The 25,210-nt window shown below is 39.5% G+C and overlaps 1 protein-coding gene across 2 annotated transcripts in view; it reads right to left on the reverse strand.

Annotated features, from left to right (window-relative positions):
* Window positions 1-25,210, reverse strand: part of FSTL5 (follistatin like 5) — a 546,388-nt gene that overhangs the window by 369,414 nt on the left and 151,764 nt on the right. For both annotated transcript variants that reach the window (XM_074951085.1, XM_074951084.1), the window contains exon 4: window positions 170-418. In XM_074951085.1, coding sequence (XP_074807186.1) covers window positions 170-418 — 249 coding nt within the window. The remainder of the gene's footprint in view (window positions 1-169; window positions 419-25,210) is intronic.

The following is a 25,210-nucleotide window of genomic DNA, read 5'->3' on the forward strand; positions in this document are numbered from 1 at the left end:
TAAAATGAAAAAAACAGCTGCAAGAAATCTCTAGAGTGAGATACTTGTCAAATCAACTTTTTGCATCACTTCTTCAAATACACTCTGTGCAGTCTCACTGGTGCTTTAATTGAATTGCTTCAAAATATGTACCTTTTAAGAGTATTCCAGACTTTGTCCAACCACTTACCTTTGAAGAAGCAGTCTTCATTGTGAACGATGGTAACCTTTTGCTTTTTCAAGCAGGCAGCCCTGTGCACTTCACAATGGTTTTTATAGAATTCTCCATCAGAACCACACACAGGCTTGTAGTGAGATTTGCAGTGTTCCATGCATGCACATTCAGCTTGGCCAATCTCTCTGTTAACAACACAGTGCCTACCTAGACCACAATATTTATTTTCACAAGATCCAAAGGGGCCATCCTGATCAATGTGCCCTAAGAAAAAGGAAAAAAGAAAAGAAAAAAAGAGGCTATGAATTTACATGTAATCTGACAACCAGGATAATATATAACACCTGGCCTGCAGGTTTTCTTTGAAAACAGAAATTGGACCCCATGAATCTCATATAAATTGTTACATACCATAGAAGGAAGAATTGTCTGTGATTTGCATGGGTGAGAATTGTGACATGAGAAAGCAGAGTTCTACAATCCACAGAGTAGGTTACTCTGTAAGGGTTACTAGGAATGGGGCATTGTTTTACTTTAAATCCCCTGATTTTATCAAGTCAGTATCCTCTGATTCTTTTAAGGTTGTTTGCATACTTTGTATAAGGAATGAGAACCCAGTTATAATGTAATGTCCTATTGGGAGAATACCAAACCTGCCCTACAGCCAAATAGGATGTTTAAGGTTTCTGAAAGAGGCAGACTTTAGAATACCAGTGTTTAGAAAATTAGGAAATGTAATCTCTGGCTGATGAAGAAACAATGATATACCATTGCATAAGAAGAGTTAATGACAATATACTGCAAATAGTCTGTAGTGCTTTTGTTAAGTAAATTGTAACCATAAGATCAATTAGCAATAACTTTAAATTCCACTACTGTTCTCACTATAAGTTCAAGAAGCTTGAAAATACTTTATTTCTCCCATGAATTATTTGTTGTATGTATTTACTTTACTTAAAGATTCTGCATTTAAGCCAATCCTCAGTCAATTGCAATTGTGGCTCCTCTCTCTCTTTTTTTTAAACTCTGAGGCTCAGTAGAAAATTTTAACACTAACTTCCAACTTAATAACCCAATTTTGGAGGAGCTGACTTTACTTTTGTGGGTGAGAACTTCATTTTAAATGGCAGCTGTGAACCAAATTGGGGGATGAAGAGGAATGTTTGTTCTTAACAGCATTGACATCTGAATATTTCAAGAAAGAAAGGAATTCACTATTTAAAAAAAAATCAAAACACTCTATTCTCACTAGTTCTTTCCCCTTCTTTCACCTATCTTCCTATTAAAAATATAACCACCTCTTCCACCGGATTAGGATAGCCACTTCCTTCCCCTTGTTCACTCTTTTCTTCTTTCTCAGACCAGCCCATTTCTCTGGTCTCTCCTCCTCATTTGCTCCTCTCTTCCCCCCACTTCTCTTCTGTCTTCCTTACTGCTCATATACTCTGTCCCAATTAACCTGCTCTGATTTTCTCTTCCTTATTCGCCACTGTTTTATATTCTATCATCTGTCCCCTTCTCTCCCATTTGCTTCTCTAGTGAATACATAATGTCCAACCTTGACAATAGTATCTCTACTCCACATATGTGAGTGCCCCCATTGACCAGACAAAGCATTTACAAAATCAGGCCTCCAAACAATTTTACTAATACATTGGCAAAATAGACAAAAGTGCTAAACAGAGCAGAAAAGTGTTATGTTGGATCATATAAAGAAGATCTGTACTAAAATCACAAATGAGATTGATTCCCCATAGTTTAAATTGCAGGGTAAATTAAGAGGTCTCTTGGTTTTCGGTCTCTTGTTTTTACTGTTTCTCTTCCTCTCTGTGTGAAACTTGCAAGCCGCTAATTGTGTTAGTACATCCTAAAACAGAGTCTGTTCTCAAAGCAATACTTTGTAACAACAACTACTCACACAGAAAAAAAAAAAGGAGTACTTGTGGCGCCTTAGAGACTAACAAATTTATTTGAGCATAAGCTTTCATGAGCTACAGCTCACTTCATCGGATGCATGCAGTGGAAAATATTGTGGGGAGATTTTATATACACAGAGAACATGAAACAATGGGTGTTACCATACACACTGTAACGAGAGTGACCAGGAAAGGTGAGCTATTACCAGCAGGAGAGCGGGGGGTGGAGGGAACCTTTTGTAGTGATAATCAAGGTGGGTCATTTCCAGCACTTTACAAGAACAGTAGGCGGGGAAATAAACAAGGGGCAATAGTTTTACTTTGTGTAATGACACATCCACTCCCAGTCTTTATTCAAGCCTAAGTTAATTGTATCCAGTTTGCAAATTAATTCCAATTCAGCAGTCTCTCCTTGGAGTCTGTTTTTGAAGTTTTTTTGTTGAAGAATTGCCACTTTTAGGTCTGTAATCGAGTGACCAAAGAGATTGAAGTGTTCTCCAACTGGTTTTTGAATATTATAATTCTTGACATCTAATTTGTGTCCATTTATTCTTCTATGTAGAGACTGTCCAGTTTGGCCAATGTACATGACAGAGGGGCATTGCTGGCATATGATGGCATATATCACATTGGTAGATGCGCAGGTGAATGAGCCTCTGATAGCGTAGCTGATGTGATTAGGCCCTATGATTGTGTCCCCTGAATAGATATGTGGACACAGTTGGCAACGGGCTTTGTTGCAAGGATAGGTTCCTGGGTTAGTGGTTTTGTTGTGTGGTGTGTGGTTAAACTTCTGGGTACTCTTCTGGCTCTGTCAATCTGTTTCTTCACTTCAGCAGGTGGGGATTGTAGTTGTAAGAACACTTGATAGAGATCTTGTAGGTGTTTGTCTCTGTCTGAGGGGTTGGAGCAAATGCGGTTGTAACGTAGAGCTTGGCTGTAGACAATGGATCTTGTGGTGTAGTCTGGATGAAAGCTGGAGGCATGTAGGTAAGCATTGCGGTCAGTAGGTTTCCGGTATAGGGTGGTGTTTATGTGACCATTGCTTATTAGCACCGTAGTGTCCAAGAAGTGGATCTCTCGTGTGGACTGGTCCAGGCTGAGGTTGATGGTGGGATGGAAATTGTTGAAATCATGGTGGAATTCCTCAAGGGCTTCTTTGCCTGAAAGACTCCCTAAGCTTATTCTTACCAGGTTAAAAACCTCCTCAAGGTACAAACTTTGCCTTGTCCTTGAACCCTATGCTGCCACCACCAAGCGTGTTAAACAAAGAACAGGGAAAGAGCCCACTTGGAGACATCTTTCACCCAAAATATCCCCCCAAGCCCTACACCCACTTTCCTGGGGAAGGCTTGATAAAAATCCTCACCAATTTGCATAGGTGAACACACACAGAGAGACTCAAAGCGATACTTTGTAACAACAGAAACAGCACACAGAGACTCCCTGCCCTTTTGTTGTATTTATCTTGCTTTGTTAACAATTGTGATTAAAATAGAGATAGAGGATGTATGTGGATGGATGCTTGATGTGGATAATAAATGAATGATCAGGGAGGTGCCAGCCTAAGAATCCAGTGTCGACTGGCTGAAGAAGGCGTCAAGTGGAATCAACCAGAGAACCCCCAGAGGACAGACTGGAATCCATCCAACAGCCTCAAGGATGGGAGAACCGAAGAACAAGATAACATCTGGCAGCACCAAGCCGTCAGGAATGTGCCGTCTGCTGATTGATTCAGCAACAGCATGATGAAGCAATCTCCATAGACTGGCATATGAATAAATTCCTATAAAAATGGACTCTAGAAACTGAGAATTTCGGGGCTCTGATTCTGCAAACCAACTTCTAGGAGCATCAGATGAGCATCTGACAAGGTCATGCTCCCTCCTCGTGTCCAGGTCACCTGGCCAGTGGCTTGGCATGAGCAACTCTAAGGCTGGTAACTAGGATAACAACCTTGCAGAACCTGTGTGTGTGTGTATGAATGAATGTGTGAATAAATATGAAATTGAATGGAATGTTATACATATAACTAAGTCCTTACTATGATTTTTTCTGTATTCACAATAAATGTGGCATTTTGCCTTATTCCCTTTTACAAGATCCTGCTGGTTTTTATTTTATTGGTATAACAAAAGGACTGCAAGACTGAAAGGTTTTGGTGCAGGTTTTACTGTGGTACCTCTAGGGCAATCATGTTATAAAATAACGATATTCCTCTGTTGTCTATAGAACAAGGCCTTTATTTTTCTGCTCCACTACTACCTATGCTGACTGTTTAGATACTTATGTCAAGTAGTGAGCATGAGAGCCCACTTTACAAGGCCTGCAAAGAGCAGTGGAAGGGGTGAATGCTTTTCCTCACACAGAAAATAACCTGACAAATGGCAGCTATGGATCCCACAGAAAGGAAGAGTAGCAGTCTAATATGTCAAGTAGGCTTCAAACTGAATATCAGTGATGTAGGGGGGGAAATGGAATACAGTGTGCATTTACAGTACAACATCAAATACGGTATTCCTACAACTAGCAATACAGATAAACTGGTTGCATTAGAAAATTAGCCATTTTCTAGGAATTAATTATCTGTTTTACACCACATGCAAACGTACAGATTCTAAGTAGCTTCAATACAATTAAACAAAATGTAATTAATCCATACAAGCATCCTTTTGCATCTCATATTATGTAAATGAATGGTGAGAACATGGCCTTTCTGACTGTAATTATCCATGACTAATGTGAAACATAGTTCAGCCTGAGATTAAATCAATTTAATCTGATTATCATGACTAGGTATACATTCAGTTGTCATTATACACTAAATGAATTGCAATCAGCAGCAACCAATAACTTTGCATAATTTACTCTTCTTAAAAGATATACTTTCACACTAAATCATGCCAACTCTTACAAGTCTTCCTTAAAAAAAATATACTACAATACTTCATATCACTGGAATGGTTTACTATATAGCTATTTAAAAACCCACAAACAACTGTATCAAAAAGGCTGATAGGAAAAATAACCCATACAAAAACAGAACTGCCAGTCATTACCTCCTCTGGTAGGTCAATAATGTAGAATATACAATATTCACTGTCCCATAATGTCAATAATATTAAACACAAGAAAACACCTCTCCATATTGTAACAGCCCACTTTGCGGGTCTGCAAACTCCATAAGGTTCCCCCTGCAGGTTTTTTTTTAGTGATATTCTTTTAGGGTTTGCTTTTCACTCCCAGAATGAGCAAGACATTTAGTTCCCAAAGTGGTAGCTGTTCCAAACCCTCTCCTGGCTCTCTGCTCCACTGTAACCCTTTCCCAGTCCCTCTCCAGATCCATGCTGGACTCTGCTGCCAGCCAATATCCCCAGTGGCTCATAGTGACAGAAAAGAAGAGGAGCGTCAAAGGTAATTCTGCCTTAGATAGCATGAAATTTAGGTTCTACTATGAAAATTGAGAACTTCTTACTCAACATATATGCTCCCTGAGTGCATTCACTCTCATGCTGACTTAAATGATTAAAATACGTTATTACTTTTTACAATCGCCTTGTTAGTCCTATAGAACTAATACAGCTAAGACATGGGTTCTTTCCTTTCCTGTGCATCAACACAATTGGTTTTCTGAGTTTTAATATCAGGGCCAATGAACTGCATCTCTGCCAACCCCCTGAAGGTAATTGGTGTATACAGGTGTCACCGAGGGAATAACACAAAGGCAATGGGAAAATGAACACACAGTTTGTCCTAAAGTATTTTATTACTGGTGATGATGCATTAGAAGGAAAAAAACCCAGCCAGCCTGACTCTGAGACTCCAGGCTTAGTTCACAGGGTTGGCAATTAGGAAATTTGCTCATAAACTAAACACATGTTAATTAGTTAATGTTAAGAAAAAATAACCATGGTTATCCATTAAGCCATCATAGACAACTGCTTTTCAGAAGAGAACTACACTAATTTAGGTGGAGACTTACAACAGGTTAGGGTAATGACACATGGAGATAACACAATCACTTGGCCTCACTGCCTCCAATATGTGTCTGCCCCCTTCCCAACTGCACATATGGAGCCATAGGGAGCCCTTACAGAGGGGTTTCTGCAGGGACAGGGAAAGGGTTGCGAAGTAATGCCCTGGGTACAGTCCCCCAAAGGGATCTGCTAGTTTGTTTGTTTTTTTCCCAGGCAACCTTTGCCCTGAATGCCATTCTTTAAATTGATTTTGCTATACTGCGTAGACTGTCGGTCCTTCATCAGTTGAGACTAAGCCAATCACAACATGTCTTCCAATCTTCTCTCACTCTGGCCATCCTTCACCTTGCTTGTCCGTATCCCCTTGTTAGGAAATTATCCCACCTCTTTGGAGGCTGACCGTGTGGACGTTTCTGTTCTCGCGGATACCACTCGGATATAGCTGCGGTCCATCTGTTGTCTCTGAGTTGGGCCACATGTCCCACCTACTGCATTTTGCTGAGCCTGCTTTCAACAACAACATCTCGCACTCCAGACTGCTGCCTAATTATTTCGTTGGGGATGTGATCAAGGAGCGAAATGCCCAAAAATGTTCATTCCATCATTCTCTGTGTGACAGACAGTTGATGTTCTTCAATCTTTGTCAGCGACCATGTTTCGCTGCCATATAACATCGCTGGTAGCACGGTCGTGTTAAAAAGATTTGCACGAGTTGTTTTGCTGATCTTTCCTTGGAGGATGTCATTGATGTCATTGATGTCTCCTTGATGCGCACCATCCAGCTTTTTTTTCCTGAGACGTTAAAAGGTACAAAATACTTCCAACTTATCCATATATTTTGCCCATATTAATGGGAAAAACCCCTTTATATGTGTTTTTTTTAAATTACCCAGCATGATGAGTCCCTCTGAATAAAAGTTATCCCCTAGTATTTTCTATAGCTTTATTTTTCTTTTCCACCTGGAGACTCACAAACACAATATTTCTCCCAACCAGTTGGTCAGTTCCATTGTCCAAACACTGATCTGCTCACCCCCACTATGAACAATGTTGCTTCCTTTTCCTTAAAAAAAATGAACTTCAAAAGATGCTCCAAAAGTATTTCAAAATAAGGCAACATTAAATGCATATGGTAGTATCACATCAAATCTCGGCAAATTTGTAAAATTGGGAATTGGTGTTGTTCCAGTGAATGATGAAGTTCCAAATACAAAGTTATTTATCTAAAGTAAATGCAACGAAAGCAGCTGTGTTTTCATTTTGGAGACCAAACATCTAACAGAGAGCATTTAACCATGGAAATTAGCATTGGTGTGACAGATCCTTTTGCTGCATTGTGTTACACCGATTTGGGGGTAAAACTTAAGTATGCATGTGGTCTTTAATGTGTGATAATTCTAATATATCTCTACATTCATATTCAACATATATGGGAGGAACTCGCGAGCCAGATTGGTTTTAATGGGTACAATTTTCATAAGTGCCTAAGTAACTTTGAAGGTTTGGTGTCATTGGATTTAGGCTCCTAAGTCACTTTGGTGCTTATGAAAATTTTACCTAAGATGCCAAGAAATTATTACTATGGGTGGGCATTAGATATTAACTGATACAAGTTCATGTAATTCCAAATTCCTTATATAACCACTAATCTCAAATAAAGTAACATTTTTCAGGATCTGAGACTACTTTATGGACTAGGTCGTGCACACACATTATAAAATTATGAGACTCCCTCCCATGAAGGGATAGAATCGTTGTAGTGTGAAGCCAAAGTCTATAAATCATTATTATTTCTGCTTTCTGAATTAGAAGATAAGGATCAGAGACTGGCAATTGTTCTGAATTATTGCAGTATGTGTGGAGACTTAACAATGTATAGTGCAGCATACTGCTGTGCAAGTAGAGACTGAAGTGAGACTTTGCTTGGGATTTGATTTTAGTAATGTAATTGACTGATACCTGAAAGTAAAAGGCCAACTAAATAGCTTCTTCAGAACAAAGGAAAATAATATATATAATGCAATCTGATATCCATTATATGCCAGAAGTAACATTCATATGCGGAATTAAACAAACAAGCTCTCTCTCCTAATGGAAGACTGCATTATTAGTTTGCTGGGAAAGAACTTTCATCAACTGTTTGCTTTATACTACTAACCATAAAATGAAACAATACTCTCATTAACTTCAACAGGGTGAGAATTTCACCCACAGTCTTGATCTGGAATTCATTTGTTATTGAATGGCCTCAATATATTTAAAAAGAGCACAGGAAATAGTTTTGCAGGTTTTAATTTGAATTTAGAAAATGGCAGCATATTTTCTAATGACCTTCATAAAAGGAGTAACAGTGCACTGTATTTTAAGCTTATGTATCATACAATAGCATGTTTTGAAGTATAACACTTCAGAGATTTGTTTTTAAAAAAAGGCCATTGACTTGTGCTTACTGGTCACATGTGGCACAAAATGAAAGAGAAAGAATCCCACACTTTTCAAATAAGGTGGTATGAGGCTCACAATAACCCAACTCTAAATCTAAACTAAGGTATGTACCAAAGCCTGAAAATGTAAATAAACTCATAGATACTAAGAAGCAATAGGAAAATAAAAATATATGGAAAAATATTTTTTAAAAATTGTGATACATAAAATAAATAAGAATTGTGGTACAAAATGTGAGTTAAGGTCATCTATAGAAATAAAGACTCGATCCTGAGCACTGAAGTCAATGAGAGCCTTACTGTGTGCAGGATCAAACCCAAAATCAATAAAAGGTGCAAGGCTCTCACAACCTTCTCAGAACATTCTTTCCCTGAGAAGATCAAAAGAAAAGGGAAAACCAGTATATCAGTAAGTGCTATGTCTGAATAATACATCGAGAGGAGAAAGGAAAGTGGTGTGAAGTACTATTTTGAAGAATTACTGAGCCAATTGTTCCCCCAGATGCATACTCACATCTCTTTCATTGAATCCAGTGAAACACACATGTGCAGCAGAAGGAAGAATTAGATCTCTAAGCTGAAAATAAACAAATATAAAAGAGCCCAGATATTTTGAATTGCCTAAGTAAGGGGCATTTTTAGTGGCAAATGAAAACACTGACATTCTGATATCAAGAGCTGATAATTTACAGAATATCTGACCCAAATCTGATGGTAAAGAGATATGTGTGGTGATCAATGACCCTTCCGTCTATCTATGCATGTCATCTATATTATTATCCCTCTATCAGAGTAAGCCTCCAAAATATATACGTGGGGTGAGGGAAGGAAATATACTTGTTAATTAGGCAACTAGCTAACTTTTAACTAGGTACTTTATCTATTAACACTGAAGCATTTGTGTGCGTAACTTCTGCTAGATAAAATATCATCTCCTCAGACCTATCACACACACATTTCTAAATTATGTCAGAGTCTGGCTTAAACCCAGAAAGACAAATAAAGTATTGGGGGTGATATTTCATCATTAATCCAGTTAATTCACCTAGGTAGCACAGCACAATGGAATTTTAATATTATCATGCACCATTTGAAAAGATTCCCTGAAATACTTAGGCACAATAAACCAGCCGAAGACTCTTGAGGCTAAATTCTGCTCTCAGTTACAATTATAGTGATTGTACTGGTGTAACTGACTGAATACTTGGTCCTGAAATCTGAATACTGAATGAAAGTAGCCCCAAAAATTTGAATTTGATGAGCTAACTTCATTCTCTACTCAGACAGGTGGATGTATCAGTGTATTGGTATTTCTAAGTTAAAGTTGGGTCATTTACAAGCATCTAATGGACCTAAGCTTTAATATCCCCTGAAGAGGCACCATTCTTAAAGAGCAGGAAGTTAAAGCCTTGCACATCAAATGTCATATCAAAAGTGTACCTTATTTGTTCATGTTTCATGAATACAAAATTTCATGTAATTGCTGGACTAAACATATTAGACTCCACAGCTGTCTAGTCAATAGCTTTCTCTGCCTTCATGTGACCTATAAGCTGTCAACTGTAAATAAGATATATTATGTAGATTTTAGACACTGTCCAGGAGACTGTGGATCCATAAAAAAATGAATACAATACACTTGAACATACATAAAAGTTCCCATCTGAAACAGATATATTGATATTCTTTATTTAACAAGCTATTCAAGTGCAATTCCATTTAACTTTCTCATAGAAGTTAGAAATGGTCTATATTATTTTCACAGAACATAGCCAAATAGGAATTTGCTTTTAAAGATCTGAGTAAGTTTACAGGATGAACCACAAAAACAGAATGCTGTAAATTAATATTCTGCACTAGCAAAAAATATCCACTGATCTTGAAATGCAGTAGGTCCACCCCATGTCCCCATAATTTCCTAATGGAAAAATTGCAAATATCTTGGAAGGATTGGGATTGCTAAACCAACGGCCTCCTTCAAGATAGAGTTTAAACTGAAGGACCAGTAGCTCCACTTATAATATCTTTTGGATGTTTTGTGGTATGTTTCTGGAGGTGTTACAACCTGAGTGATTTATCTTGATCTTCCCCTACTGTTTTTACTTCCTTGGAGGAGCTATGGTAGCCCTCCCTCTGTAGCATACATACAATCCCTAGCCCACAATGATACATAAAGCATTCATACATGTAATACAGTACTAGTTTACCAAAAATATTGCAGGAAGTTGCTCTAGCTGTCACAGTCAGTTCCGACTTTGCCATAATCTTTATTTTAGAAGAGTGATCTTCCTGAAAACACCATCCTGGCCACTATGGATGTAGAAGCCCTTTACACCAACATTCCACACAAAGATGGACTACAAGCCGTCAGGAACACTATCCCCAATAATGTCATGGCAAACCTGGTGGCTGAACTTTGTGACTTTGTCCTCACTCATAACTATTTCACATTTGGGGACAATGTGTACCTTTCAAATCAGCGGCACTGCTATGGGTACCCGCATGGCCCCACAGTATGCCAACATTCTTATGGCTGACTTAGCAAAACGCTTCCTCAGCTCTCGTCCCCTAATGTCCCTACTCTACTTGCGCTATAATGATGACATCTTCATCATCTGGACCCATGGAAAAGAAGCCCTTGAGGAATTCCACCATGATTTCAACAATTTCCATCCCACCATCAACCTCAGCCTGAACCAGTCCACACAAGAGATCCACTTCCTGGACACTACGGTGCTAATAAGCGATGGTTACATAAACACCACCCTATACCGGAAACCTACTCACTGCTATGCCTACCTACATGCTTCCAGCTTTCACCCAGACCACACCACACGATCCATTGTTTACAGCCAAGCTCTACGATACAACTGCATTTGCTCCAACCCCTCAGACAGAGACAAACACCTACAAGATCTCTATCAAGCATTCTTACAACTACAATCCCCACCTGCTGAAGTGAAGAAACAGATTGACAGAGCCAGAAGAGTACCCAGAAGTCACCTACTACAGGACAGGCCCAACAAAGAAAGTAACAGAATGCCACTAGCCATCACCTTCAGCCCCCAACTAAAACCTCTCCAACGCATCATCAAGGATCTACAACCTATGCTGAAGGACGACCCATCACTCTCACAGATCTTGGGAGACAGGCCAGTCCTTGCTTACAGACAGCCCCCCAACCTGAAGCAAATACTCACCAGCAACCACACAACAAAACACTAACCCAGGAACCTATCCTTGCAACAAAGCCCGTTGCCAACTGTGTCCCCATATCTATTCAGGGGACACCATCATAGGGCCTAATCACATCAGCTACACTATCAGAGGCTCGTTCACCTGCGCATCTACCAATGTGATATATGCCATCATATGCCAGCAATGCCCCTCTGCCATGTACATTGGTCAAACTGGACAGTCTCTACGTAAAAGAATAAGTGGACACAAATCAGATGTCAAGAATTATAACATTCAAAAACCAGTCGGAGAATACTTCAATCTCTCTAGTCACTCGATTACAGACCTAAAAGTGGCAATACTTCAACAAAAAAACTTCAAAAACAGACTCCAAGGAGAGACTGCTGAATTGGAATTACTTTGCAAATTGGATACAATTAACTTAGGCTTGAATAGAGACTGGGAGTGGATTGGTCATTACACAAAGTAAAACTATTTCCCCATGTTTATCCCCCCCACCGTTCCTCAACTGCTGGAAATGGCCCACCTTGATTATCACTACAAAAGGTTTCCCCCCCCTCGCTCTCCTGCTGGTAATAGCTCACCTTAAGTGATCACTCTGGTTACAGTGTGTATGGTAACACCCATTGTTTCATGTTCTCTGTGTATATAAATCTCCCCACTGTATTTTGCACTGAATGCACCCGATGAAGTGAGCTGTAGCTCACGAAAGCTTATGCTCAAATAAATTTGTTAGTCTCTAAGATGCCACAAGTCCTCCTTTCCTTCCGTTCAGGAGCCTAGTCACAGGCTCGTCTTGTTAGTATATGAATAGCCATCTATAACCAAGATAAAGATGGAGTTGTGGGCCATTTCTGAAAAGGCTGTGTCTGTACTCAGAATTTTCAGGAAATCTCCACTCTTGCTCTATCAATGCAACGCCACTGGTGCTGCAACCGTGGGAGATTTCTGAAAAAACTGCAAAGTATATAAAATTCATGTCACTAGATCACGGAGGGTCAACATTATTCAGGAGAAACAGGTGGCGGCATACATGAAGAAGAAAAAAAGTTCTCCGAACTGCTCCAATAGGCAATATGCTACAAAAGAATTTAGACAGAAAGTGTGTGCTGATATGCTGTGTACTCAAGGATCCCCACTTTGAGCACTTTACTGATTCTGGATAACTGAAAAAAGAAAAGAAACAGTCTGCTCCACAATGTATTTGGTAGTAAGGAAGATTGAGATAAAGGAATCAGGGAGACAGAGAGAACTACAGTTCTTGGGTGCCCAAACTGCAGTTTGACTGAAGTTCTGAATATTACTCATGTGAGGAGAGTGAATGAGCCCACAGTTCCCAAATGGTACATTAGAGTTGCAGAAACTGTATTCCCTATTCATATGTGCGCTGGCTAAAATGCTTGGACTGCACCTGTTCAGTCAAAGATAATGATTTCTCCCATAATGTTAATCACAATTACTTATTGGCGTATGGTCCTGTAAAGAAGCAAGTATTCTTTTTTGTATTGGACAACCAGAAAAAGGCACATTCAGTTAGACAAGACACTTAGGGCTTTTCTAAAGAGTATGGTGATGTGCACTACAAGGGTGAGAACTTTAAAGCACTCTAATGAGCAGCTCATTAATTAGTCCATGCTGCTGCCCACTGAAAGTTCCCTAACGCACTCAGAGGTAGTGCTGTTTGAAACAGTACTATGTTAAACCGCACTAGGCAGCTTTTAGTGTGGACCTGAAGGGTCTACATGGATCAATTAACACACAACAGTTTAGGACTCTTTTGAAATCACACTGCTGTACTGTGCACAGCCCCACTGGGTAGACTTGCCCTTAGAGGAGTAAATAGCCATAGGCATAGCTGAAGCACTCACTATATTTGTTGGAAGTATCGCTATGGAAAAGCTATCATACAAAGAATTACCAAAACACAGAGCAGTCAATGTACAGTGTAAATTGTCCTTATAGATATCCTACTGTTCTTAATTAAACATGCAAGGACACATCTAGTTTTTGAATCAATATTTTTATCACACAAGGAACAGAGCTGAATTCTGAACTTTTAAGTTTTTATTTTGTACTACTAATTTGTTAATCCTAGGCTCTGTAACACATTCTTTAGGTATTTTAATTTATGGTAACTATGGTTTAGCTGTTCAACTTCAATTTTTTTTTTTATTACAGTTGCTCCCAGAGACTCCAATCATGACTATAGCGCCATTGTGCTAGGGGCTGTATAAACATCTTGAAAGATGGTCCCTTGCCCCAACCAACTTATAGTCAACACAAAAGTCTCCCAGATCACATCTGGAAAGATCCTGAAGCAAAGATTTATGGGTCCACCCACCACTCCTACCCATACTACATACAAATTAATTACAATACATCATTTGTTTGTAGGCATTCTGGAAAATCTTTTTTGCAAAAGTTCAAATACTAGAATGGCAGTTCACATAATCTTAATAACCAAACATATGAGAATTTGGAGATTAATGAAAAGAAAAGCTTCTTAAAAGGAATAATTATGTTGGGTAAACAAAACAAAACTGCTACCACAAGCATCGAGTAATTTGGCTGTTCAACAAAATGCTTTTGTGTTATGAAAAATACTAAAGAAAAAATGAGCTCATAATTGAAATATTTACAATAGTTGAAAATTAAATGGATGTTGTCAAATTAAAATTATTACCTGTTACGAATAAGAATCTAGGTAGTCAGAAGTGAAATTGATTTTTAAAACTCTCTTTGTCACTATGTTCACTAGAACAGTGTTATTCAAGTTTTACATCAGCATAAGTCCTTTGGTGTCAATAGTTACACCAGTATAAACTGAAGTAACGTACTTGTGATTCAGAACTTTTTCTGATTAACTTTTGCATTCCTCTGATTACGTTCAAAAAATCGCTGTGTCTGCTTTGTTTATAGCCTGTTTCAGTTCAATTTCTAAATTTCCAAATTGGTGCGAGGGGCCACCAAATCAGAAATAATGACATGACCCCTTACAATCTAAACGCAACACGAGAGGGCCAAAGACAGACTAAAGAACAAGAGAAGGGAGAGGAAAAGGTGATGTTAACAAGACTGTGTGGTTTGTTGTTTCCATCTCAGTTACTACAACAGGTTACACAGTAAGGTGAACATTTTGAGGGCTTTGTTAAAAAACCGGTCCGCTCAGCTGCTACGTTCATCACTCCATCTCAGCCCTGTTCCCTCCATGCCAGCTAAGTTACTTTGCAGCGGCTCCCAACAGGCTGCCCCGGATCTTCTCCCTGGACTTGAGGCAAGGGAGAGAAACCATACATTACTCCCTTAATTTAAAGTATAGAGGAGGCAGGAAAACAATCACACAGGCCCATTCTAGGTTAAGGAAGAACGGGCAAAAGAAAGCTGTAGAGCTCCTCACAGCACTATCTCCAACTTGCAGCAGAAAAATCACTGGTAAGACTCACCACATCCCTCTCTCCTACTGCCCAGAGCCTTCCCCGTTTCCCTGTGTGCCTATTCTCCAACTCCCTCTCCTTCCACAATATGCTCAGCCCTTCCACTCCCTGCTTACCCTGTGCACCTGATACAAATTCCCCCATTTCCCAATGTCCTACCCCCACACTTCCTGATTCCCTTGTGTATCTTCTCTTCAACCCCCCTCACTACCCTCCTATTGTCCCCAGCCCTCTCTAAGTACCTGTTATCTCACCCCTCCACTCCTGTCATCCCCTTTCTCCTTTGCAATTCCCTGGTGCACCTGCTACCCATTGGCGGACTCTAGCAGCCCCACACACTTGCAGGCTCTGCCATTCACACAGCCCCACTGCTCCCAGAGTCCCCTCAATAGCAGGGTTCAGCAGCTGTCCTCCCTGTCTCCAGACTTTAGGGGAAAGATTTTCCTTTGGCTCTAACAGCTTCTCACTGCACTGGGCTGGAGGGTAAGGCTACGGCTCCAAACATCAGTGGATGGCAGGAAAAGAGACAGCTCCAATGAGCTGCACTTGCTCCAGGGCTATGCCCCACAGGGAGTGCCTAGCCCAGGCAAGTGCCCAGGCCTAGTACTGGAGGCAGCCACTGAACTTGCAGCTGGGATTCACACCTCCTAGGACAATGCCCTAACCACCATGCTATTGGCTATTCTGAGGTTGGTGTCTTTCAATCTCTTCCTGGATCTGTTCAACTTTGTATAAATAATCAAATATTCATTAGATCAAAATGAGAGAGTGATCCTGGAGCCTTGTGGTTAGGACCCTCACCCAAGATGTGGGAGACCCGGGTTCAAGTCCATCTGAACCAGGCAGAAAAGGGAATTGAACCTGCGTCACATAGCCCAGGCAAGTGCTCTAACCACTGAGCTAGTGGCTATGCTGGGGCTGGTCTTTCACATTTTTCATAACAATACTCCGAAAGTCTCAGTTTTGTCCTAATGCAGGAATGATATATTTTTTAAAATATGTCAAAAATGCTCACAGGATGGGAAAATCATTTCCGACCCAGTTCTGCCCACAACTACTCCTCTCACTGCTCAAGGCAATATCCTAAGCAGCACGACAAACCCTATCTGTGGGCATCCTCCATTTCATTTGCTCACTGGCACTTAATCTGTAAAGCATCCATGTGCTCTGTGCAAGTTAAATGCTTTAAATGATAGAAATGGAAAGAAAGTACAGATTTGAAACAACCAGCTGAGAAGACTTATAAAATGAGCACCAGGGAGTTCAGATGTAAATGTAGACTGATGTCCTTCAGGTAGTTTCAAGACAATAATTCATTAAATGACATTAAATTCTTGGTTGCACCTAACACTTACTGTGTTCCTTCTCAAATATTTTGTCTTTTAAAAAATGTTTATTTTTCAATTTTGTGAAACCAGTGACAAACAACAGACAGCTAAAGCAAAATGAGAAGTGACACACTTGCCTCATTACAGATACAGGGACCAGTATTCAAATGAGTTGAGTGCTTTTCAGTAGCAGCACTGCACACAAGCCTTCAGTCTGGTAACTTTGCTTTACCCAGTGCCACCCAGTAACAGAAGGAAACAAAAAGAAAAGAAGTACTTGTGGCACCTTAGAGACTAACAAATTTATTTGAGCATAAGCTTTCGTGAGCTACAACTCACTTCATCAGATGCATTCAGTGGAAAATACAGTGGGGAGATTTATATACACAGAGAACAATGAGTGTTACCATACACACTGTAACAAGAGTGATCAGGTAAGGTGAGCTATTACCAGCAGGAGAGAAAGAAAACCTTTTGTAGTGATAATCAAAGTGGGCCACTTCCAGCAGTTGACAAGAACGTGTGACGAGCAGTAGAGGGGGAAATAAACAAGGGGCAATAGTTTTACTTCGTGTAATGACACATCCAGTCCCAGTCTTCATTCAAGCCTAAGTTAATGGTGTTCCATTTGCAAATTAATTCCAATTCAGCAGTGTCTCGTTGCAGTCTGTTTTTGAAGTTTTTTGTTGAAGAACTGCCACTTTTAGGTCTGTAATCGAGTGACCGGAGAGATTGAAGTGTTCTCCGACTGGTTTTTGAATGTTATAATTCTTGACATCTGATTTATGTCCAATGTACATGGCAGAGGGGCATTGCTGGCACACGATGGCATATATCATATTGGTAGATGTGCAGGTGAACGAGCTTCTGATAGTGTGCCTGATGTGATTAGGCCCTATGATGGTGTCCCCCGAATAGATATGTGGACGCAGTTGGCAACGGGCTTTGTTGCAAGGATAGGTTCCTGGGTTAGTGTTTTTGTTGTGTGGTTGTTGGTGAGTATTTGCTTCAGGTTGGGGGCCTGTCTGTAAGCAAGGACTGGCCTGTCTCCCAAGATCTGTGAGAGTGATGGGTCGTCCTTCAGGATAGGTTGTAGATCCTTGATGATGTGTTGGAGAGGTTTTAGTTGGAGGCTGAACGTGATGGCTCGTGGTGTTCTGTTATTTTATTTGTTGGACCTGTCCTGTGGTAGGTAACTTCTGGGTACTCTTCTGGCTCTGTCAATCTATTTCTTCACTTCAGCAGGTCAGTATTGTAGGAAACATGCATCGCAATCATTACATTGAAAAAGGTCATACTGTGAACAACATTTACCGGAAATGCCACTTAATAAAAATCTGAGGCCTGGATTAGTTCTACCACACAGGCAATGCTACCTATATAGTACATTCAATACACAACATAAAGAACAGATCTGTTAGAATTAAAGTCAATAGTTTAAACTTCTGAATGAAATCATTGGGATTTTCATCGTAGTCGAGATTTAATAAAAACAAATTAGTAAGGACTTTAGGATTTGGCCTTAGAAGTAGTAATAACTATGGTATCTCAAATATCAGGGGTGTATTAATTTTTCTTCAATGTTGACTTTAAATGCCAAGCATGGATTCTTACATAGGACCCATTGCATATTTAGTATGTGCATACAACTCCCATTTGGATTAAATAAATGAACACATCAAAAGGGAGTATAATCACGATTTTAGACTCTTCCACTGAATCAGCATCAGTCATAAGGCATGTCACTCAGTCTTTCTTTGCTATATTTCAACTTATTGTAATATTATATGAATATTATGCTAGTAAGGTATAAAACTGATGTTTTAAAATTCTTTGAGACCCCCCCGCCAGTAGAACAGTTTGCAGCTGCTTTCAAACTAAGTTCCCCATGAATCTCTCTTACAGACATGACAGTGTACAGTGAACTACATAATATGGTTGAAAGTTACAAACAACAAAATACAGCACTATAACTGTGCAGGAAAAACTAAGAACTCAGTAGACGTGAGAGTGTTGGTCTGGTGCTGCCACATTTCAGGCATCATGACATCTTGCTAAAAAAAGTGGAGAAGGAGAAAAAAATGAAACAGAGTCAAGAGGGTAAGAAAAATGTACAGTAATTTCTAAGCTGTCCTTATAACTCCAGAGTCAATAGAATTTTGAAAGAAAATATTATTTTGACCAAATACAAGATAAGAGTTGATATATACAGTTTCTACTTCAAACTAGTGGAAGGATGATCTTAAAAATGCTAGGGGACATAAAATGTTCTGTCATCTCTCCAACACCCAGTTGGAGCAAAAGTACTCTCATGAAAAATATAATCTTTTGGGAATATTAAAAAGGGCAAGAGTCCTGTGAAATCACTATAGTAACATCATCCAGAAAGAGCAGCAACATGCACTTGCACCCTTTGTAAGCTTATAGATTGCTTCCATCATTTCTAACGAGCCCAGAGTAGGACAGGATCTTTCCAACAAATTCAATCTGCATCATCATCAATAGGTGTATATCATTCTGCCTGGAAAGGTGTATGTATATTAGCAGAAGACTACTTGTTAAAATAAGAAGTTGGAAAAAACTGTTGGAAGCAGCTCTGACAAAAAATTAATTACTATTCACTTCCTGAATTGCTCATCGTCAAGCAAGCACTCAGAAGCTGCTCCTAGTTGCATGAGGCCAGACTGAAGAATCCTGCTTAAGGTAGTCAGGGCTGTGAATAATGAGTACTTTGACACGAGTTCATCTCTACAAGTTAATTTCAGGTTATCACAAATCCATAACGTGCTTGTGCATGGGCTGCCATCAATTATTCATTTTATTACAGAAGTATATTAATGTTTCTCACATCATGTAAAAGTGAATGCAAAAGGAGCCATATGAATTTTAACTGATATTTTCGAGTTGTTTATTAAAAGAGTTACAGAATTAGAAATCCTATTTCCATAATGTATGTTTACCTGTTCACTGAACTTAAATGTGTATTGTCTTTTTAAATTCGGGGGGAGGGGGTGAACTGAGTGATCCACAAATTCCCAACTGAAATAAAAAAAAACAAACTTTTCAATTTATTGTTTATTGTTCAATATGGAATCTTGTTTCTTAGAGCCAAGCTCTTGATGGGAAGAAGAAAGGGGAAAAAAATGAGTTGAGAATCACTTGGCAGAACTGACCTACTTTGAATTTTTCATAACAAGAGTAGATACTCCCCAAAGACACCTAACTCAAACAACAAACTTTGACATAAATAGCATTCTCATGTGAGTCTCGATTTCTGGATAGAGACGTCCAAACCTAAACATCATTTCTAAACGTACCATCAATGGCATGTCTGAAAATGATGTTTCAGAGGCAGTAAGATAGAATCTTCAAAGGGTTGGTTCTTCTAAAAATGGCTGTACGTATGGTAAGGCCCTTTGCTTTTGCCCCTGTGGCAAGCAATGGAACATGCAACACTGATTTTTGTAGGTACTGGAATCTTCATGGCTCAGCTCTGCTCTCTTATGCAAGTATGCACTGCAAAATTACTTGTCAAATCAGTTGAGAATCCATAAGATGCACAATGTGTGTCTGTTTTCTGTCTACAGTCTATATATTTCAGCAGACACCGATCAGCATAGGAAACCTAGAATTTTCTCTGATGGACTCAATTATTGTGAAACTTCTATACTCATTAACAACTGTGATGAGCAGACCTCACTGAGACAGAGAAAAGTAAAATGATTTTTCCCCCTCTCTATTTGGCATGAATACTGGTTGATTAAAATGAAATGAAGATGGCAGGATAAAGTAATAGAAATATTTAATTTTGATGTATGGTATGTATGGCATATTTGCAAGGACACTGTTTTTTAAAAAACTATACAATAGAAGAAGTTCACACAAAGAAAGGTATATAAAAAAAAAAACCCACTACATTTTCTGTGTTCTAAATGCTACCTGTCAAATATTGCAGAGAAGCCCATTGAAATGAGTGTAAGCAAAAGGAATAAACTATTTGTAAGGATGATGTCCTTTACTAACTGTAACAAGATGACCCAACAAATAGAACTATTGAAGATTATGTTTTCCATTTACTAATGACAACACACTGTATCTGATAATACAATGATGTTTTCATAAATATATACTTGATGAAGAATGTTGCAGAATATATTAGATGTGAAATCACATTAACAGATTTTAAGTATATAAGAATGACCAACATTCTCGGTTAGAAACCTATTCACAAAGGAGAATACCTTTCACAAGTATTTCTATTCCCTTTATCCTTGTGTTCAATATGTCATAGACACTTAAAGCACAAATAAAATGAGACCCATGTCCTCGATGCTGAAAGATGAACACTTTTAAGAAAGTGCTTTGTATAGTAAATGTAAGGGGAAAGTATTTTAGATCGCAGTAGAAAGGATAATTCATGTTCTAGTCACTGGACCGACACATTCTGTATTCTAGGTGAATGTTTATGTAAGTAAAGAAAAACTGGTACTAATGCAAAACTATTGAAAATAAATAATCCTGTGTTTTTACTTAAAACTTACTGTACCAGAGCCATAGATCTTAGATCTTGGCTTGCATGAAACATTTTTGTTAAAAAAAACCCCCTCACAATAATTAAAAAAAAAGCTTCATACATTTTGCACTAAGAATAACCATTTGCGTAACAGGAAGCAATGTCACTAAATTTCACATGAATCGCACTGAATTGAAAGTTTCTACAAGTTTAGCCACTCTATTTTTCACATTCCAGCTATGCATTATTAATCTCTTTTGACAAAGATAGAAATTTGTACACAATTTTTTAAAGTTAAAATTAAATGGCTGAAACTACAATGCAGAGTATTTCTTCAAAGCTTACTTACTACCAGAGGAGGTCTCTTCTCTTCCCAACAGTTTGAAAGCTGGTAAAGAGACCTAAATAGAATATGCATGGCCTTATTAATTCTATTTAACTTACTTCAAGATGTCAATATGTTAATGTTTTCCAGAAGACATGTATTTCTGTCATATTGTAGTTTTATTCTTACACATGAATAATAAAATTAAACGACTATAGATATATTCATTTAATTACCACAGCAAAGTGCCAAAAACTTCGTTATGACCTAGCTTTTTTAGTCTGCCCTGGAGATCCTTATTTCAGTGTACGCATTGGGTGGCTGCGGGGCTGATCCTATGCTTCTGTACAGAGGGATATAGAGGCCTTGGTGTTATCGTTGTGGGAGTTTGGATTCCTTGATCCATGGCAGGCTGGATCCTCCATGATCTTTGGTAAGAGATAGAGACAGGTGAAAAAATCTGGAAGATTGTGAAAATGTTAGTTGTCAGATTATTATTATGTTAATCCCTTTGACTTCTCCATAGTTATTTCTCGAGGGTTTGGGATGTCAGTGGACAAGGGTCCTTTGTTCTTCAGTTCATGGTGATTAATGTAAGTTTGGTGATAAATAAGACTCCAAAATCATTCATGATTCCATAAGGGATGAGATCTCCAACTTTGCATGGATATTCAAAATCTAATTAGAGGACAGTGCTAGTTGGTGTTGGCTCATTTGTCTCCAGAAAGGTATTCAGTGCATCATGAACCAATGGGTGACTGGGGAGGAGGTGGAATAACCGTACTGCTAGTCATGCCTTACTTGTAGATGATCTCTCGCTCCATATCTAAATTTGAACTAGTGTGTTCATCTTCTATATAAACCATGGGATAGGGTGAAGGTGGGAGTAGTTTCAAAGTACCTATCACCCTAGTCCAATGCAAAGACCCTGGGTTCAATTAAGCTTCTCACTATCATGGTATTGAGAATCCCCCAAAAGGGGTAATTGTGTTTGGTGAATTCAATATCCATGGAGAATATAAATTTTCTAAGTCAGCTCAGGATTTCATGGCCATTCTGACTACTATCAAGTATGGCTTGCAGCAGGGTTCTACTTTTTCACTTGTTTTTTTCAACATTTATATGGGGGTTGCAGGGTTAGTGAGGAGGTGTGTGTTTCATGGTCAGTTCTGAATCATTCCCGTAGCAATTAGGTCTTTCTTCATCTGAGGCACTGGTTGGGAAGTTGTACACTTCTTGGAGTAGGCACCATCTCTTTTTCCTTTGTAAAGCAACATGGTGCTATGTAAATAACAGTATAATAATTAGAGGTGATGCAGATAATGATACCTACGATGAAGGTTGTCTGATTCTTTCCAGTATAAACCCGTTTTCAGTAATTTATAACTTCGGCAACCTTGCAAAACGGTCCAGCCATTTCTGAGAATGAGATAAGGGAAAATAGAGACACAAATAGGGTGAGGTAATATCTTGTATTGGGCCAACTTCTGGACCAACAGAAGTTGGTCCAATAAAAGATATTACCTTACCCACCTTGTCTCTCTAATATCCTGGGACCACCACAGCCACAATGTTGTGTACAATATTAGTAAAAATACACTGTTTTGCTCATGTTAAAAAATTATTTCAATCATTTCGTTGAGAAACTCTAGTAACTCCATGCTTTGGAGCTGGGACTTCAAATTTGGCAAGGTAATCACTTTGGTGTCATGGATATATCTTTTGCCAACCCCATGAAAATTTGCCCATGTTCAGAGAATATCAAGCTTTTGAAATGCACAATTTGTAAAGTCCTGGTAGAGTTTTCTTAAAGTTTAGCAGTTAAATTCTCCAAAGATTCCACCTCACTGAATATGCTTCATCCCTTAGCAGCTACTATGGTGCTAAACAAACTGAGTATTCACCATTGATACAGAGCAACTGTGCATGCTCCATCCCAGGAGTCCAGGTCCTAAGCAGGACTTTTCTCACAATTGTTCTTCAAGTTGAGGGCTACTATGGCACCAAGCATCAGAAATTAGAGCTGGGAGACAGTCTCTCCTGTGCTCTCCATTGATAACCTGGGAGCACGGAGAAGGAGGAAGCCACATGATTTAAATTCAGAGGGTGTGAGGAATCTGGGGTGGGGCGGGGGAGTGAGGGAGGAGGAAAAGATACCAGGCAAAGGAGTGAGGGAGGATAGGAATCTGAAGTGATGGAAGAAGGAAGACAGGGACGGGAACAAAGGGGAGATAATGGAAGGAAAGAGTAGGGAGGAGGATATGAGCAGAGAGAGGCATAATCAGGACTAGGGAGGAGATAAACTAGAACAGGAGCTGGGTAGGAAGATAGGTGCAGGGAGAGGGGAAAGCTGGACAGAGGCATGAACTGGGGAGGAGAAGAGGGGAGGGCCAAAGGGAACAGAGAGAGACTGTGTGGACAGGAGAAGAATGGTCTGTAACCACTAGAGAACATTCCTGTATAGAACCTGGAAATGAACCCATTATTTCTTAGTCTCAACATTCCTTTGCTTGCTAGAAAATAGCTGTGAAACCCACTGGCAAAGTGTGACTCCAACCCACTCTAGTGACAGGTCTACATAGAAGATAACAGCATTCTGTTGCTGCTAATAACTCCATTAGCTTAAGTGGTAGACAACAGTTGTGTGGATCTAAAGATTGCACAGGCAACTCCTAACTTGTGAGTGCTTGACTTTGTAGCCTTGAAGTTGTTTTACTTAGTTTTACTTCTTGAAGTAATTAAGTATAAGGTGTATATTCATTAGCATTAAGTATCATAATGCAGAATTTCTCTTTGCAACAAAGGTGGCAGCTATGAAGCTTTGGTTGGAAATAATCCAGTTCCATACTTTAAGTTGTTGTGAACCTGATGCAAAAAAAATATGAATCATAATCATAAGGAGCCATTGGCCATTATCTTTGAAAACTCGTGGCGAACGGGGGAAGTCCCGGATGACTGGAAAAAGGCTAATGTAGTGCCAATCTTTAAAAAAGGGAAGAAGGAGGAAAAATCATGGAGCAGGTCCTCAAAGAATCAATCCTGAAGCACTTACATGAGAGGAAAGTGATCAGGAACAGTCAGCATGGATTCACCAAGGGAAGGTCATGCCTGACTAATCTAATCGCCTTCTATGATGAGATTACTGGTTCTGTGGATGAAGGGAAAGCAGTGGATGTATTGTTTCTTGACTTTAGCAAAGCTTTTGACACGGTCTCCCACAGTATTCTTGTCAGCAAGTTAAAGAAGTATGGGCTGGATGAATGCACTATAAGGTGGGTAGAAAGTTGGCTAGATTGTCGAGCTCAACGGGTAGTGATCAATGGCTCCATGTCTAGTTGGCAGCCGGTGTCAAGTGGAGTGCCCCAGGGGTCGGTCCTGGGGCCGGTTTTGTTTAATATCTTCATAAATGATCTGGAGGATGGTGTGGATTGCACCCTCAGCAAATTTGCGGATGATACTAAACTAGGAGGAGTGGTAGATACGCTGGAGGGCAGGGATAGGATACAGAGGGACCTAGACAAATTGGAGGATTGGGCCAAAAGAAATCTGATGAGGTTCAATAAGGATAAGTGCAGGGTCCTGCACTTAGGACGGAAGAACCCAGTGCACCGCTACAGACTAGGGACCGAATGGCTAGGCAGCAGTTCTGCAGAAAAGGACCTAGGGGTGACAGTGGACGAGAAGCTGGATATGAGTCAGCAGTGTGCCCTTGTTGCCAAGAAGGCCAATGGCATTTTGGGATGTATAAGTAGGGGCATAGCGAGCAGATCGAGGGACGTGATCGTTGCCCTCTATTCGACATTGGTGAGGCCTCATCTGGAGTACTGTGTCCAGTTTTGGGCCCCACACTACAAGAAGGATGTGGATAAATTGGAGAGAGTCCAGCGAAGGGCTAATCAAAAATGATTAGTTTCAGAGTAA

The sequence above is a fragment of the Natator depressus genome, chromosome 4, assembly GCF_965152275.1.
Source record: "Natator depressus isolate rNatDep1 chromosome 4, rNatDep2.hap1, whole genome shotgun sequence".
Classification (NCBI taxonomy): domain Eukaryota; kingdom Metazoa; phylum Chordata; order Testudines; family Cheloniidae; genus Natator; species Natator depressus.